The sequence below is a fragment of the Topomyia yanbarensis genome, chromosome 2, assembly GCF_030247195.1.
Source record: "Topomyia yanbarensis strain Yona2022 chromosome 2, ASM3024719v1, whole genome shotgun sequence".
NCBI classification, from domain to species: Eukaryota; Metazoa; Arthropoda; class Insecta; order Diptera; family Culicidae; genus Topomyia; species Topomyia yanbarensis.
The window spans coordinates 43,822,575-43,842,200 of NC_080671.1; the positions used below are offsets into that span (position 1 = coordinate 43,822,575).

At 36.3% G+C, this 19,626-nt stretch overlaps 1 protein-coding gene across 1 annotated transcript; it reads left to right on the forward strand.

The window, feature by feature from the left end:
- The first annotated feature begins 312 nt into the window (after positions 1–312).
- On the forward strand, positions 313–17,950 carry LOC131681579 (RNA polymerase-associated protein LEO1-like). Its single transcript, XM_058962434.1, has 5 exons — positions 313–377; positions 15,863–17,048; positions 17,172–17,235; positions 17,480–17,662; positions 17,839–17,950. The coding sequence occupies exons 1-5, from the start codon at positions 353–355 to the stop codon at positions 17,917–17,919; spliced, it is 1,539 nt and encodes a 512-aa protein (XP_058818417.1). The 5' UTR covers positions 313–352; the 3' UTR covers positions 17,920–17,950.
- The last annotated feature ends 1,676 nt before the right edge of the window (positions 17,951–19,626 follow it).

Below are 19,626 nucleotides of genomic sequence, written 5' to 3' on the forward strand. Positions count from 1 at the left end.
CAAGTGTCTTTTGTTTTTGTGCCTGTATGCAGTCGAGATCTTGAATTACGTTACACATTACAAACTATTAATTTTTGATGAGTTTTGTTCTGTGGCACAGGAAACAAAATTATCGCAGGAAGAACCTCACCTTGAGCAACGTTGGATGGAGAATGGCAATAAGGTCGGAAACAGCTTGTCCCAGGAGGCAGAACACTATTCGGTTTCGTTGGCGAACGGAGGCCGCAGTGTGAAAGAAGCTGTGAGTAGCGGAGCTACATTTGGTGAAGAACATCAACAATTTGGTATTCTGCCCGAGCTGAATGTGAGTTTCAATGACTCGATTGATCCACAAAAATCCAACCGTCTCTCTATGCCTGAGTTTCATCGGAGTCGGGGTAAGTAAATAGATTTTTTTTTCAAATCGTCGATAATTTATTTTTATTTCGTAAATTCATCTTACATGCTTAAATGCATAAATGAAATAATTCTGAAGACTTGACAAAGGGTTAAGGGGCTACACCACTGTAGAACATGATAAAAAGGCATATTTCAGGAATTTTTCTAGACGCAATAAAGATGTGGATCGAGATCTTGTCAAATGGAATGTATAATACAAGTTGTGAAGAACAAAAAATATTATTTTCGAATAATTCCGTCACAAGATGGCGGCTCTGCAGCCTTTTCCCGTAGACACGTCTTTTTGGAAAGGGTCCACGGCTGGAAACCTATTTCTTGTAATTTTTAATCTAGAGTTTGGAACTAAAAATTTTCTGAATCCTTATAATAATGTCAAGCGACTTTCGTATGATTTTTTTTTCAATATTTTGATTTTTCACGAAACGCTGAAAATGTTATGAAAATCGACACAACATTGTTGATTAAAAAAAATTATCCAATAAAATCGATCAAAAATCATTTCGTATCGTAACTCGAACGTTTCTAGCCACCTCAAACGATGTGGTTTCGAGAAAAACGCGGTTCACAAGTCGCTCGGGGTAGACATAAGAGGCGTTGCGGCAGAATTGAAAATTGTTTCATGGTTTATTATTTTCAAGACTCTAAAGCACATTTTAGATCAATAAAAAAAATTTTTTGTTAAATTTCACAGTGGTGTAACCCCTTAAGTCATCTGGAAACTCTAAACTTGCTCATAAGACTCCATTCCACGCTTTTCTAAACATTCTTTCTTCACTTCTTGGTGAGTACTATGGTTTTACATTTCTTATAAAAGAAATGTATAGAATTCGCTCAAACTTTCAAGATTTTTTCCGAGGCCCGGAGGGCCGAGTCTTATATACCAATCGACTCAGCTCGACGATTTGGGACAATGTCTGTGTGTGTGTGTGTGTCTGTGTGTGTGTGTGTGTGTGTATGTAACGGACAAATTCTCATTCGTGTTTCTCAGCAATGGCTGAACCGATCTTATCCAAACCAATTTTAAATGAAAGAACTAAAAAACAGTATGAACGCTATTAATTTGTTTTTGATTCTGATGTTTAGTTTTTAAGATATGAATGTTTGAATGCGTAAAAATGGCGTTTTTTGCAGTTTTTTTAAATTATCTGCCGGAATTGACAATATAGATTAACAATTTATATTTTTTAGACAGCTTTAACAAATACCTTTCGAACAAGCTATAGATTGTTGAAATCGGACTATTATCAAAAGAGATATTTAACATTAAATGCGGACGAAAGATTTTTATCATTTCCCATTGCCAGAAATATGATCAAAAACATATAATCTATTATTAACGCCAAAACGGCTGATTTTAGGTCAATAGTATTTTCGGAGAATTTAATGGAGGCAATATGCCCTTTCTTTTGGTATTGTGCTTTTGCTGATTGATCCCCCTATGAGTGAGATATTTTCACAAATTTTCTTGAAAGTGATTATATCGAAATGATGCCTTCTACAAATTTGTAGCTCTTACTTTTGCGAATAACTTTACTGAAGACTTCAAATATCTATTTTGAATACTTTAAAAGTTATGGCTTGTTGTTTGTGGATTACTCTTTGTCGCCTAGTTATTGTTCAATATAGTAATAATCCATTGAAATAAGCCAAACATTATTTCGATAAATCGAATTTTGTTTTTCATTTTTCTATCTACAACCGATAGAAATAGTCAGCGAACACTTCCAAGTTGTCTGGAAGGAACTTGATAACTTATCAGTGCAAAAATGTTCATTTGTGCGAACCTTCTGACTGCAATTTTTCTAACTTATGACCATCGGATCGATCTGAAACCTTTCGGAAAATGAAAAGCGAAATAAATAACTCCAAGCAACGGCGTAGCCAAGAGAAGGTTTTGGGGTTTAACACCATACAGCCCCCCCCCCCCCACCACACCAAAAAAAAATATTGGATTGGAGTTGAAAATTTATTGATGCAAACTTACAATAACATTATCTGATCCGTAGATTGATAACCTGTTGTTGTAAACATCATGAGGACTTTTGATAAATTGTCGGAATGGGGTCCTGATATGTAACTGATCTATTGGTCTTGATTTCACAGTTGTCTAATAGCATCAATATCAAATTCCTGCCTGAAAACATTCCAATAGAAAATTCTAGAGTTCTGTAATCAATCATAATACTCAGATTTCTTTTCAAATTTTCAGCTTTTTTCCTACACAATATTACGAAAGCTTATTAAACAATTTTTCCTAATAAGTTTGTGAAAATTACAAACTATTTGAAATTTTTTAATAGTTTTATTTTTTATTTAACCGTGATTTTTTAATAAATAGTGACCATCGCTTCACAACGTAGTCTATTTTTCATGGCTTGCGGTGAGCACGATCTCTCGAATTGCTGAACTGAAAATTATGGAATAGAAATTAATTTTTAGTATTCTTTACAGACCCGCTGGTGCCCTAAGACGATTTCGCTAGATTTTTAGAGCACTGTGCACTAGACTGCCCAGAAAAATGATGAATTTTTGAAAACTCAATCGGCCCACCCCTGAGTCGATTCCTAGTCCCACCAGGAGTACTTGCACCAAATTTGAAGCAAATCGAACAAGTCTAACTACCGGACCAACGTGCCTGAAGTTTATATTGGATTTTTCAACAATTTACATGGAGAAAACTCACTAGCTCGTATTTTCGCCGCTATGTGGCACTGTATACATCGTATTATCACTGTAAGTGAAAATAAGAAAGATATTTTAATTATCCACAACTTTGTCGAAGACTGCTAGTAAATCCGGCTATGTTAAAATAAGTTATTAAATTTTTAACGAAGTGATGTCTGAGTCAGTTTTGCATGGGGCCTAGCAGTGCATGGTTGTGTATCAGTACTCGAGTCCCGCGAACTATATATTTTTGTGAAATAATGGTTAGATTTAGCCGAATAGTATGTTTACAAGAATTATAGTAAATAATACGACTTATGTTTTGGTTAAAAAATTTAAGTTCCACCTGTGACCGCATAGAGGGCGCCACTACTAACTTTTCATAGAAGAGAGATAGAGTATCAAGATGTTCAGAAGAAATACTGAAAAATGCCTGTTCTATAACTTTGTAGAAGACACCAAATTTCTATCTCTCTCCGTTGAAAATTTTGTGTTGGCGCCCTCTATGCGGTAACAGGTGGAATTAAAATTTTCTAATCAAAGCATGACTCGTATTATTTACTATAATTCTTCTGAACATACCATTGAGCTAAACCTAACGATTATTTCACAAAAATGTTTAGTTCGTGTGAATCGAGTACTGATACACAACCATGCACTATTAGGCCCCATGCAAAACTGACTCAGACATCACTTCGTTAAAAGTTTAATAACTTCTTTTAACAAAGTCGGATTTACTTACAGTCTTCGACTAAGTTGTAGACAATTCAATTATCCTTCTTATTTTCACTTACAGTGATAATACGATGCATACAGTGCCACCTAGCGGCGAAAATGCGTGCTGGTGGGTTTTCTCCATGTAAATTGTTGAAAATTCCCATACAAACTTCAGGCCCGTTGGTCCGGTAGTTAGACTTGTCCGATTTGCTTCAAATTTGGTGCAAGTACTCTTGGTGGGACTAGGAATCGACGCAGAGGTGGGCCGATAGGGGTCATTTTTTCCTGTCACCCTACTGTGCACCCAGTGCATTAACGCAAGTGACGGAAGGTTATCGAAAAGTTTCGTGAAAATGAAAGTTCCAGTAATGATGATGATTTTCCCAAACGGTTCGTTTTCGTGAGGTTTTTATTTGTTCTTTGGCATTAGGATTAGCGATAATAATTCAAATCAAGAATACTACTGGGAAGTCACCTTTAAAAAAAAGTCGATGTCGAAGTAAAATTTGAAACTATGCACGCATGCACTTCAGAGATAGCGTGATATCAGGAGCTGCGATTTCATTTCAACGCTTTTTTGTGAAAAGGGCGATACTTACAAATGTAAATATAGGGCTTTTTTCTTACATGCGAATGAGGGCTTTGAAACGCAACAAATTAACCTAAAAATTTTGATTCTACGATATTGCTTTCTTAAACTACAGCAAAAAATACAACGGGCGAAACTGTATTTTTGTTTGTTTATTTAAAGTTTCGCCCTCCACGCTCCATGCAAACAAACAGGGCGATACTTTTTTTGCTAGAAGTTTAGAGGCGAAACTGTTATTTTCGTATTTTTTAGGATTATCAAAATGATACCAGCTGTAAATAGTAACAATGATCTCTATTGAAAAAACCCGGACGAAATCGGTGGTGTAAAACGGTAGTTATTGTAAAAAAAACGTAAGGGCGATACTTCAATGCTGATAGATGGGACAACAAATTTTAATTTAGTAATTTCAAATACTTTATGAAGTTTTGGGTTTCGATCACTGAATCATGCAATCTAGGATGTCAATAAACACAATAGTTCTTAAATAGGAAATAAAACCAAGTCTGGAAATATTCACTGTTGATTTTCTTTGAATGGTATCACTGATAGTATCGCCCTTTTCAAGAAAAAGCGTTGATTTCTTAGTTCTCAGTCGCGTTGGAAATTTGAGTAAAATATAAAATTCAAATCGATTTAAAAAAAATCGTTTTTTTGTTTCTGTACAATATATAACCCCTTTAGGAAAATTCAGTTTTCCCACCACAATATAGATATTTTATGAACAGAGCATTAACAATAATTCGTTGGTATGTCTATTTTATGGGCCATTTTTTCGCTTTCCTATTGATTTGGTTTGAGATTTCTAGCACTGATGTTGTCCTATGCTGATTTGAGCGATTCTCTGAGTCCTGCCACTATCCCATGTAGTATGTGTTATCAAAAACATCGCGAAGCATCAAGTTCTAAATGCTTTCAAACGATATAATAGCCGAAGAGTGATAAGAGTTATAAGAAATGTCTCATCACACTGTTAGGTGGATTAAACACGTTTTTAATAATAAAAATATTTCATATTTTCCAGTTCTTTGCTAATTGAATGTCGTTATAACATAAGGAAGAAAAACATGACTCACTGACTTCAATGACTAGTTATTCAAGGGGAAAAAGAAAAGTTGCAACAATGAATATTAATAGTCGTAAATAATTCAAAGGAAGTGTCCAAAAATTTTCTGATCTGGCAGGCAATTTGTGGATGTGGTAAAATAACTCTACTCCGTTTGGCCTGGTTTAGCATTCTGCCACTTTTAACAGTTCTGTAAATCCACACGACTAGTTAAATTACATGATAAATATTTTACTTTCGTGTGTTTGGCAATAATATCAGATAGGTGAGAATATTTAAGAAACCTCAACTTATTTAACTTATCTTTTCAGTTCTCATTTCTACATGTAGTTTAAAAACGATAATCGTTATATTTAAATATCCTTTAACCAATCCTTTTTCCTGAAAATGACGTTTTATATCACTGATTTTACGAATTGAAAATATCTTAAATAGAATTTTTCGTTCAGAAGAATTTCTCGATTCCTGAAACAATGGTAAAATGTAGACCGGTAATTTTTATTGCCTTAGTTAAATCAAATCCCGGAGTGTTTCGTAACTATATTAATTTTCTATAAAGCAAATGTCAGAACTCTAGCTCTTTTGGTTTTGAAGAATTTTGCAAAATTGTTTGGACTTGATAAGAATGCAAAACTTCCCAAATAAATTTAGGTTTTCCATCATATTTGACAACAAAACCAATTTTGATTTTTTAACAGCTCTGGAAAAAATAGACCATTCAAACGATATACTTCATTATGCTGTTTTATAAGAACTGTTGAAGGATTTCGGGACAACAATGTGAAAATGGCCAGTTCTAATGGAAATTCGAAAGAACATTTAATCGCGTCCAACGACTATTTGATCGTAAAAATGGATCGAGGCATTGTGAAGTTATTCAAAATTAGTTTTTAGGGTTTCGGATTCTCCTCATCAGTAACTAGCACCATCTTGGGGCCAGTTAGATGATAAATTTAAACTAGCATCAAAATTAGCACTAGTTGGATGCTCGCAAACCAAAAAATGTTTCGGATTCCGCATTCTCATCAGTAAACCAGAGCTTCTGTGTTTGTCTTCCGAGACCTCGGAACCTGCCAGTCGTTTAACTTATACAAGACGTACGACTTTTTGGATTTAGGATTGAGCGTCTAACTAGTGCTAATTTTGGTGTTAGTTTCGATTTATCATCTAACTGGCACCAATACGGTGTCAGTTACTGATGAGGAGAATCCTAAATGCTAAAAACTAATTTTAATTTAGGTAGTTATAGAGTTATTCAATTTATTTGGTTAGAAAAAATGTCTCCCATGACTCTTAAGGATTTATGTGGCATTGTTCCTATGGTCAGTATTGCGCCACAGCGGTTATTTTGAAAGTGTAGCCTTAAGAGTCCTTGCAAGATAATTCCTAAATTGGGCAAAATTGAATGACTCCGACATTTTTCGACCAATTTTGATGACAAAAATGCCGTTGAATGTGGATTTTTTAGAATTTTCATTACAGCTATGGCGTGGCTTTGGAATTTTTTTAACCATTTGTATATTTTGCATGAAAAAAATTACAAAAAAGGGAATTTTTTCATATCGTCCCAAAATGGCACAATATTTCATAACATAGCACACCGTTTAACAGGTCTGTTTCTTTTTTCCAGAACTTTAAAAATACCGAAAATGGATCGGAAAATGACAACGCATCTAGCTTCTCATACATATCTATACAAGATATCTTGAAAAGTTCTAAATCACTGTAGCACCGTGTAATTTAATGATAGTACTGAAGGAAACTGCCCAGATTTTGACCCTAAGGCTTCATATAATTGGAACTCCCAAGTCTAATTAATACTTTTGAAAGTAGGGCACAAATAAAAAAAAATTACATAAAATTTGACATTTTGCATTCGTGTTGACTTTTTGTTTTTTAGCTTGCGCAGATAGACACGATTTCATTCAGAAATTTTTCGTAACAATTCTAACCTAATTTAATGCCATTGGAATCTGAACCTATCAGCACACATAAGTAAATCCGGTCAATCGTTTCAAAATTGGGAACTTGTAAAATTTTAGAATTTGATTCGCTAAATAATTAATCATAAAAATTGATTGAAAATCTAACCATCAACAATGTAGAGCAAAGAGGGGCAGCCACAATAGATAACCTGAATAGTGGTCGCAGTGGCAAAGGTTCCCCTAACAAAAAAAACCATCAACAATGAAAAAGATGTTCGATTTTCTGATGAAAGTTGTAATGTTTGTTTGATTACACAATGAGAAGAGTTTTATTACAGGGTGTACGGAACTAAATTGCACCACTTTCAAATTGCTGTAACGTTTCAACCATTAGGTATCTTCTGTTGAAATTGGTGGTGGTATTAGCTCAATTTGTATTGTTTACATATTATAAGTTTCATTAGAAAAAGTGCTGTCGTTGCGACAAAGAAGTCGGGAAAACATAAGCAGTTTCAACAAATTTAGCGCACGTACCTTGTAAAGACCGATCATTCTCACCGTGACCTTAGCAGCAAATCGGAAATAGACGAACATGTGGTAAGTCGTATTTTGAAACAGTACCAAGAATGTTTGACCGTCGATAGGAAGGAAAACAATAACCTGCGTATAGTGTAAAGGACTACCAGCGGAGAGTCCAAGCTTTCAAGAGGTATTCCAATACTGCAGCGAGAGACGCGTCGAAAAAACTGCATTTAAGTAAACAATTTGCAAGATGCAAAAACGTGAAGAACTAGTGATGTCCGGCAAAATGTAGTGATAAAAATCATATGCGCGGAAGCTCTACACTCAGCTGTTGACGAAACAGTCGTTGATAACGAAACTTCTATGAAAGCAGATTTTTGGCAGCTTCCTTAACGCCTTTCCTTCACCGCTCATCATAAGTTCGGCGTCCCTGAAAAAAGGTAGAAAGTAGAAGACGGTCAGTTTGCAAGAAAAAATGCATGATTTGGCAGGCAATTTGCTCGTGTGGAAATCGGAGCACTCCATTCGTGACGACCGGAATGGTCAATGGGCTACGTCTACTTCCATTTATGAGGTCTCATGATTTTCACACGTAAAAACCTGTTCAGAGGGGCGTTGGGAGACTTTGTCCCGGATCTAATTTGTGGATATTAGACCAGCACAATTTTGACTTTTTTTCGGAACACTGCTAATTGGATGCACAAATCATATGAAAAATAAGAACTCTTACTGATAGCTCTAGTTTACCCACAAGTGGTTTCATGTCTGTATAATAATATATATGGAAATACGGAAATTAAAACTTAAAATCAAATAAAAAATTCCCTGGTAGATCTGCATACCTCAAAACTCATGACCACATAGCTTATTTTATAGCGAACAGCTTTGTTGAAGCTTGCATATTGACACCAACAGAATTATTATACTTTGAAGACCAACCTATTTTATTGAAATTTCCTATTCCAAGCATGTGCAAGAATGAGAGGCAGCACATAACTTTATATAAAAATGTCTTTTTACTGCAAAATCGGATCAATTTGCAGTCTTCGGCAATGTTGCACCTTAAGCTATATATCTGCACATCGCGGGATGCACAAGATGATACTGGCATTTTTTCTAAATTTATTGTTTCTTTTGCTTATTTTTCATATATTTTCACATACAAACTTGAAAACTTTTGTGAGTGAGCTAGAGTTTTTGGAAAAAACTCATATTTGACAAATAGTATGTGAATCCAATAACCGTTCGATTTAACAGTGTTCCGAAAAAAGTCAAAATTGTTGCCGGTCTAGCGGATATATTTGGGCTTCGATCCGTTTCATTAAAATTTAATAGAGATACGAAAAGTTAAAAAAACGCATGTAGAAAGACCGTTTACAAAATTTTCATTTTCAAACATCCATATCACCCAGTTAAGTCGAATATTTCTCCGAGATACTCAAGGATTTCTTTAGCTAAAGTATATATAAACACTCAGTATAGATTTAACTTAAATTGGAGTTGAGGTAGTTTTCGATTTTTGATAGCATGCCTTCCCATAGTTCAACGTTATCCCTTCATCATCAGGGGAAAGCCGGGTTTGAACATTGATTAGTTAAAGTTTTCTCATAATACAAACAATTTACAAATTTTCTCAGGGCTATAAATATTTTCTTCTCCCTGTAAGGATGCAATATAAAATTTGTTTCCGTGAGAAACTCTGTTGTATATTAAAAAATAAAACTATTAATAAGGGAACAACTGACAAAAATAGTTTTGTCTTCCTAACTAGAATAAAAGATTCTGAAAACCTTTAAAACTGCTAAAATTGTTTATTTCAGTGCTTGATCAATATACAAAAAGTTTCATCCATTTTAACACGTTGGAATATTGAACAATAAAAAAATTGTTGCTAATCTTAGTTTAAAATAATTGCCAAATAGTTTCACAAAAATTGTATTTAAAATAAACAAACACTTAAAAGTAAACTAGGCACATCACACTCTAAAGAAAATAAAAACTCTCTTGTATCTTATTACTCTTGCTCAAATCTGAGATTTATTTGTTTTATAAAAAATGGACAGTTTCGTAAAAATAAGGTAAAGTCAAATTTCGTTTTTTTGTAGTTTTTGTACCCAAAAACCTGTTTTAATCCACCTAGAGGTGCAATTGTGCCTTTCTCATTTCTCCAAACTATGATTTAATAGCTGGTTCGTACAATATACCATTATGAAAATGTCTTTCATTCTTATTACACTTGGTAAGTATATATAAGAGCACCTTTTTGCATTCATCGCGGTATCGGTTTGAATCGGAGTTTTCTATGTGATCGCACTCCACAACCCGTAACTCCGGAGCCGGAAGTCGGATGGAGATGGAATTTAATATCAGTTTCCGGGGACGGAACATCTTTCATTTGAGACTAAGTTGATCAAATCGGTCTAGCCATTTTCGAGAAATCAATATAACCGTTATTCTGAATTTGGATACTTCAGGATCCGTCGATGGTGGCCAGTGTGGCCAAACAGACTTTGAATGACTGTTGGGGACCTAGATCTACCAATTCAACAGTTGTGTTTACATTTTGGAAAAAAAATCACCTTTTTACATTCATCGCAGAATTCGTTAGAATCGGGATTTGCTGCGCGATCGTACGTATCACCCTGTAATTCAGAAACCAGAACTCGGATCCACTCAAAATTCAACAGCAGCTGATGGACCTTTCATTTAAAATCAAGTTTGTCAAAATCGGTTCAGAAAATTCCGAGAAACCGATGTGGACAAATCAAGAAATTTTGTTTTGTAACCATACTCTTCAACTCGTAATCCGGAACAAGATGTCGGTTGAAAATGAAATTCAATAGCAACGTATGGGAATATTATACCTTTCATTTGAATCTTAGTTTGTAAAAATCGGTTCAGCCATCTCCGAGAAACCGATGTGGACATTTTGTTAACAAATATTTTGCGATCTCGGCGAACTGAGTCAAATATTATATGAGACTCGGCCCTCCGGGCCTCGGTTAGAAAGTCGGGTTTTGGAGCAATTGCAGGTTATGCAATTCTATATGAGAAAGGCAAAAGAATAATATTTAATTAGCTTAATCAGCATGAGTGCAATTTTATCTTCATGTGGTTATATTTTGAAATGTTGGTGGAATGGGTTTTAAAGTGAAGGGAATGGGGGTTAGTGAAGTGGAAGTGGAGGATACGTCAGAAATCCTTCATCTTATTTCGGTATACGGGGTGGATGAAGGAAATGCGGGCGTGAGTGTGGTCCAAGCGGAGGGGAGTGATGGAGGAGGGAGGTGTAAGGGAAAAGCGGGGGGAGGGGCGGCGACGCAATACTCAACTGCATATTTTGCCTTCCATTTGAGACTTGGTTTGAGAACATCGGTTCAGTCATCACCGATGAACCGATGTGACTTTAATTGTGGAATATGCCCGGAATTCCGGACTTCCGGAATCGTTAATAGTGGACAATATATTCAAAGAATGTTTGATTGGCATTCAGTGATCTAGATCTGCGATTAGAAGTAATTTGGTGACCATTTCAATAGTTTTTAGCCTCTGAGGTATTACGATTGTACCGATTTATATGGGAAATTCCAGTGTATCCTTACTAAAACCTTTATAACTCCGGAAGCAAGAGTCAGAACCGAATGAAATTTAGCAGCAGTCAATGTTATTACTGTATCTTTCATTTGAAATCAAGTTTGTAAAAATCGGTAGAGAATTCGTTGGGGAATGGGTGTGATATTAGCTTAGGAACTTGGCGGGTTCCCCGGGCGCGTCATGAACCGTCATAGGTGGCCAATGTGGTCAAAGCTGCTTTAATTGATCATTAGTGATCCAGACCCGCAAACTAGAGTAATGGTACATCAATTTTAATATGTTTTACATCATTTTAACATCATGGTGGTACCAGTTTATATGGGAATTTGCTGTGTGACCGTACTCTTCAACCCGTAACTCCGGAACCGGAAGTTGGATCAACTAAAAATTCAATAGCAGCTTATGGGAGCGTTATACCTTTCAGATGAAACCAAGTTTGCGAAAATCGGTTCAGCCATCTCTGAGAAAATTGTGTGAGTTTAAATGACACACACACACATACATAAACACACAGAGACATTTGCCGATCTCGACGAACTGAATCGAATGGTGTATGACACTCGGCCATCCGGGCCTCGGTTAAAAAGTCGATTTTTACAGTGATTGCATAGCCTTTCTTTATAGTGATTGCATAGCCTTTCTTTATTATATTAGGCAAAACCAAAAAATACACTCAAAAAGTATAACAAATTAGTATTTTATAGGTTAAGAGTAAAAATCATTTCAAATGAAAATGATTCGGTAGACTATTCTGGTTTAATAAGCGATCTACGAAAAAAGTTTCGAGTGATCAAAGTCACCCCGATTATTAAAGTCACCGAGGTTAATCATTGAGTAAATTTGCAACATGTTTTCGGAATCGATTTACTTAAATCATCTATGTGATTTCACACCCCAATGTTCAAAACCGGTTTAGTTTTGACCCTAAAACACTTACTTACTTACTGGCAATGCTCTTTATGTAACGGTCTCATTTTTAGTTATTGAAAATATTGGAATGAAAATATAAAATGCTTAATATCTCCGGGTTTTTGTTCGAAAGTTATATGCACTTAAATGCATAATGTTGCCATTTGGCAACATACCGAATTCTGTGATATAAAACCTTAACATGAGGTAAATATCGTATTCACCCAGAAAGAAAGAGTACCGAGGAGAAAAGAGATTCATGCATTTAAGGGTTAAAACATATTGTATATTGACAAAGTCACCCGTATCTCAAAAAGTAAACAACATATCCAGAAACAAAAAAGGCAATAGTACTGATCCCGCATTGACCTGCTAAGCCAAAACCAGTTTCAAATTCGCTGTGTCTCATCGGCATAGCAGAGCTTCTGCTCAAACGGGACATCACGTTTGATTCAAAACATAAATGTTATTTCGGTTTTGGGTGTGTCAAGCCCGCGCTAAATTATTCCTGCAATAAGTTAGTGTCGGTTTCTGATGAGACACGTTTGGCCTTTCATTTGCTGCCATTGCTGAGATAATTATATGACATTAGTGTACATACATACAGACACACTAACAGACATTGTACCAATTTGTCGAACTAAGTCGATTTGTATATGAGGCTCGGCTCTCTGGGCCTCAGAAAAAATTAACAAAGTTTGACCGAATTCTATACATCTTTTTGGTAAGAATCGTAATAAAATGAAGGATTTTTTTAAATTAATGAATCAAATATAATCAATCAAATTTAAAAAATATATACTTTTTTAAATTAACTACATGATTGAATGGAGTACGAAAAATGAATGATTTCGAAAAATAAGCAAAAGGAAACAAATACAATTAGCAAAATTAATGCAATCAATAAAGTACATACAAGTGATAAAGTAAATATGTAACTAAATGAATATCTATAGATAAAATCAATGAATAAATTAATTAATTAAAATTGAATAAAGAAATTACACAAATAAAACGAACGGAATGAACTTGTTCGTCATCGTTTCAAAGATTTCTAAATGTAAGTAATAAAGATACTTTTTGAGAGTTACAAGCATTTGAAAGTCACGTCACGGGAGACAATTCATAATTTGGGAAAAATTGAAGTTTTTGACCAATATTATGATCAAAAAATCATCTTTCGAGCTATGGTAACCAACCTAATTTCGACCCCTACATATTTTGGACCCTGTTAATGTATTTGCCCCCTGCACTGCCAGGTTTCGCTGCATTTCTTTGGTTTGATGCAAGAATTACATTCCTTGGGTTGCCTATTAAGTTTCAATATCATTAATTTATCTCTATTTTTTAAATTAAACAGAATCCACAGTTTTAAAAATATCACGTTTCAAATATCAAGAATAGCCAAAAAGAACCGGTGGCAGTGATATATTTTCAAATTGAATTTAAATATACAATTGTGATATTTTTTATTAATTCATTTAGTTTGTCTGATTTGCATGTTACATGTTTCAAAAAGTTTCTTTGTAATGTTTTATATAAATTATTGTGGAAGGGTCCGAAATATGAAAAATTCATGCTGGAAATAAATGTCCTTTTCGAGTTTATGTCATTTATTGACAGTTTTCTTTCATAAACAGTAACTTTGAAGCAGACTCGTGCATTATTGCAATAAAAAACATAGGCTAGCAAATATTATTGATATCAACGAAATTTCACTTCCTCTAGGGGTTCAAAATTTGTTGGTTACCCTATCATTAAAAATAGGACGTGCCTTTGGAAAATGGTGAACCATTTGCATATTTTCATGAAATGGCAATTTTCATCTCGTTGTCTCAAAATCGCACATCATTTCTTACAAAACAATAATATGGCATACCGTTGGGAATTTCTATTTTCAGCCTATCCTGTTAAAAGATCGAAACAGCCGAAAATGACCGCGGAGCTAATTATTAGTTCCATATGTCCCAAAAATTGTTTTCAATGTTTTAAATCAAGATTTCGGTGCATATCATTTTTTCAACAATGGCACAAAATCGACAGCGAAAAGAGCAGTTTTTCTGCACCGTGCACTAGATCTTCATACAAATCAATCAGCAGTAGGCTGTAATAATATTCTACCTAAGGCGATTGATTTTCATGAAGATTTAACAAACGGCGTGGAAAAACTGCTTTTTTTGTTTTCGATTTTCGTACAGTTTTCCATTGCTCTGTAAATTGTTGTGGTATTAAATCTCATTTTTGGAAACGTTTAAGCAGATTGTGATAAACTTCAAGTTCCCACTTTACCCACTCAGTATGGTGATATCCCAAGTAGCAATTGTGATTTTATACTACAAGTGTATTCTATGTTTTCAAGGGGACTTTGAGAATGTCATAAAACCTCAATTGTTGCTAGGGACTCATGCATTTCGCGAATAAGAAGTGGATTGAGGGATCTAAGATCATGGGAAAAAATTAAAAAATAAATATGTTCGTACACCTTTTGAGTAATTGCCAATTTTTTATGGAGTGGAATCAGTGCAACACTCATTCAAACTTTGGTGCAATCAGTCTGTCTCTAATAAACATTGGCATCAACAGTTATTATTTTGCAACCTAATTCCTTTTCAGTAATTACTAATATATCAACAAATTTATTTCAATATTATTAGTTTTAATTACTATATTCAATTTTCAGAATGATTTTAAAATACATTCCGGTCTCGAGAAATAATGCTCATTCGTAGGGTTTTTTAAAGGATTTTTTTACTACTCCTTGAGTCTAATAATTTGTTGAGAGTATAGAAAAATTGGCACTGTATTATGAAGAAATACTAGTTGAACTGATATAACGTACAACAAAAGAATAATTTCCAAAAACCATCGAAAGTTTTTGCCCAGGTGTGAAGCAATTGACACTACGACTAATTTGACTTCATCGTTCGATTCCCAAAATCGTCGTGGTATATTTCAGTCACTACTTTATTCAGTGTTTTCGCATGTCCTCCAACTGCCGGTGCATTGTATGTAGGTATTTTCAAACAGTCTGCACTTTACATCTGCTAGAATTGACCTCAATGTATCATTATCATCATTATGATCAAAGCTACATAAAAACAGTTGCGGTGCGTGAATAACTGTGCTTACGATAGGGGGCAGCAGCTCCAGTGGCCCGTTTCCTCGCTTTTCCAACGAGTGATTTATTGCGAATGGGGGGGTGGGGGTTGGCCACTGTGGAATTGTAAAGAGAAGCCAATTGAAATCGACATCATCAAACAGCAAACACAACAACTTTGGTAATAATGATAACTGCCGGTCGATTCGTGGCTTTGTGGGATGCGATGATGGGTCGGGCGGTGGGCGGACGCTGGTCCGGGGTTTCGGATGGGCGGCACAGTGAGAATATTAATCAACCAGGCTAGGGAACAGGCAATATCTATTCAGATGGTTATCTCGTTTTCAACTGGACTCTTTTTCGGTCTTTCATTCATTCAGGTGGCGACCGAAGGAAGTTCGGTAGGAAGCAAGGAATCAGCAACGATGTCGACGGGCGGGATGATTACGAGTATAAATTTGCAAATCAAGATCTGACAGGCAGTGTTGCTCTGGCGGATATCGGTGATACGGATGATGCCGGCATGAATGGTGCTGGGAAGTCAAGTCTGTCATCAGAAGTCATCGGTGCAGAAAGGGATGACAAAGATTCCCGTTTGGTCCCGGTGGAAACGTGGAGACCAGTAAGAAAAATTCTCTCCATCGAGGAAAATTCACCTATTTATGATGAAGATGGCATGGAACCCGACTATGATGATAACAAGCGTCGGACGGTGGGGCAAATTCAAGGGTTAAAGAGTGGAGTAGATTCATATCGTAGCCGTGATGATGATGATGACGATGCAGGGCGAGAGGGTGGGAGTGATTTTTACCAACAGTTGAAGGGTTACGGCGACTCATATGGTGATATTTCCGATTCAGGGTCTTTTGTTGCGGACACGCCAAAGGCCTATAATGAGCGAAGAAGCGTGCAGGAAATGAATAGACGTTTGGCTGGCCGGAATAGAGATAAGGCTGTTTACAGGAAACCGAGATGGACGAAACAATCGGGAGGTGGGGAGGGAACATCTCCGGATGACAGCATCGATAAGCCAATGTTGAGACAGGGCCAAACCACTGTTTACCATCAACATCATGAAGATTCCAACGGCAATGGAAGCGGTACGAACTGTGACTGTGCTTTGATATGTGCCAAACGCAAGAAAGAAAAGGATGCCAATGTCGACGAAGAATCAGATTCTGATAGAGACGTGGTGACAACAGAACCAACGGATGCGGATGAGGAAGAAAAAGAAGGACCGGATAATGAGGAGGCAGAGGACGAAGAAGATGAACATAACGATGGAGAAGAAGATGAAGAAGAAAGAGACGAAGAAATAAGCGAAGATGCAGACGAAGAAGTAGAAAGTGATGAACAAAATAAAGAAGAAGATAATAATCAGACAATTGACGAGCATTCAGAGGAATCGACATCAACATCTAACGGAGCTTATGGAAAGAGTGAGGTTTACATTGATTTGAAAATAGGCGTGAGAAATTTGGGAAATGGAAGTGTATCAACGATTAAACCATTGGAGTTCCATAAGAAAATTGTTGTCGATCGTGAAAATTTGGGCAGCAAGACAAGGTAGGACACCGTTGATGAATACATTTGTTTTGTTTTTTTGTTTGCTTAAACATGAATAGTTTTTGTAGCTTTATTCTTGTTCATTGCACTTTAAATAAATTTATGTTAAATGGTCTAACGCAGGTTTCACACGAGCAACCAGAAAAGAGCAACTGCTGCAAGCACATTCCCCATAGACTTGGTAAAGGTTGGTTCAGCTTTAACTTACCCCTTTCGAAAGGCACTTCATCTCTTGATCCTAATTGACTCGGAAACTTTCTCCGCATCAACTTGAGATCGGTACATCCCCTTCAGATTTGATTTGTCGGGTTGTCGCCCGGAAGTTATCCTTCCTCACCTCTATTTCTTTCCTCATCTCAGTTTTTTTTCTATTTATAGACATTACTCTACACAATGTATCCCATTCTTTCACACCTTCGACAACTATCTAGGCCATCTATCAATTAGTGGACAGCGATGACAGCCTTCGGAAACACGTGGCCCCACGTCTGCCGGACCGGACCAAGTTGTTGTTCAATCTGGAACAGCACAACCGCAGCCGGAGAAAGATTAATGACCGTCGCCCGAAGAGCGGCTCACGCAGTGCTGGTACAGCGGCAATCGCCCGAATTGAGGTTAGTGTTGCTTACCACCGGGACGGGACTTCCCAGCAGTCAATTGTCCACCATTGGGTAAAAAACTGACTTTATGTTCTCCTGAAATGGAGTAGAGATTGATTGCGAAGGCCAATCTTCGTTGATTTATTAGAATTCCAGTGTGGTATTTTCTTTTTATTGATGATTTTTCACAGGAACATCAAAACAGCGACAAGGGACTGGCAGATGTGATAGCGGCTATTGAGCAGCTGATTCGGCAGCGATTGGGACCTTAGGCGGAATATCGAGAAAATTATATCATACACAGTGTTTGTTATTTATGTTATTTAGTTCATTTTTGTTTGTTGTCTTTTACCAATCATTGTAATTAATTTGATTAATTAATTAAAAACATAATTTGGATATATCGTATATTACCCTGTAATATCCATCAAATTACACTCCAAAATAACCTGGAACCAGTATAGAGTAAGGAATTCAATACAATTTTCAGTCAACGTTGAAAGCAACTAGCCGCGGCTTTTGCGCTTCAATGCGGAAGTCCACTGCTGATGGAGTTGCCTCCTGAGGAATGTCTCGCCGTTGCACCATTTCGATGAAAACAAAACATACCAAGCTAGAAATGACAGTCGAGCTACCGCTTTGAAATAGTTAAAAAATGTTTGCATTGAGGGAACGTCCGCCAAGAAAGGGTTCCGGAAGGATACATTTTTAATCAACATAAATCAGGTTTCGAAAAAGGTTACCTTGTTGGCTTTCACTGCACACTATATACTGTTCCGGGGTGTTGAGGGATTTCTCGGGTGTGAAAATTGATAGATTCATGATTTTCCCTTCAACACTCCTAGGAGCATAGGAAATTGATAGGAGTTTTGTTCGGCGTTATTTTATTGGTTTGTTCTGGAGAGCAACTTTATATTGTTTCATATCTGGAGGTTATTGGATGAACAAAGGCGAAGAGAAAAATGGTAGGGTGGAGCGTCTATTTTCGCCATATTAAGGACTAATTCATTGATTACTCGGTCTACAATCGATGGAATGCATATAAATTGGCATCAGCAGCTTTGCTTCGTTGTTAAGAACCAATCTGAAAGGCCCTGAAAATGATGTAATACTCGTGTTTAAGCGCAACGAAAACTCAAATCGAGTGCCCTAATTGTCGCACTACCGTTTAAGCTAATGCGTTGAACAAAGATGGCAGACGCTACTCTAACCAACGGCTTCAAATGGGTAGGGTGATAATAGAAACATGGGGAAAATAGGCTCATTACCCTATAAAAAACAAAACCAATGGTCTTTTATAATTATTACTGTAGTAATACTGACTCTCACTGAGAAATCGCATTTAGTAACAGCAGCTGAAAATAAATGGCATTGGATATTTGCAATGAAAACGGCGATGGTCTACCAGTGTGTAAATATCGCGATTTTTTTTCAATTTTAGGAAAAGAGTTTGGTTCAAAATTCAAGTTATGGTAGTTGAAAATCAATGATATTGGGCAATGGTTTTTATAGGATTGTGTGCTTTTTAGATATCATCAAATAATATTCCGGTTCGGATATCACATCGCATTGACAAAAGAGCAATGGGTACATGGCCAAGTTTCCCCGGGTAGTGCCACTTGCTTTTTCAGTGTGATAAGCTAAAAACTGATAGCGGATATTTTAATATGCAGGAAAAATACGAATCGTTTGGTCTGAGTAGATAACGACTGATGTTTCTTTTTATCAACCAATTAGTGATCTCTGATTAAAAGGGGCTTTCAAAGGCTTAGGGACAGGCACAAGTATATTTTTTTACTAAGATGGGACGAGTTGGTGCTGGACCTGTGGCCTTCGTTTGGCAGGATCCATTCTCGTTGGTGCGCATGTGTTCATGACTGGTTTGTGGATGAGTGGTCCTACTTGCAAGTGCATTGATAACTTCGCTTGGGTGGAGATATATGTGACTTCTGCTGGCTGTCGAGCTTGGGTATGTTAGC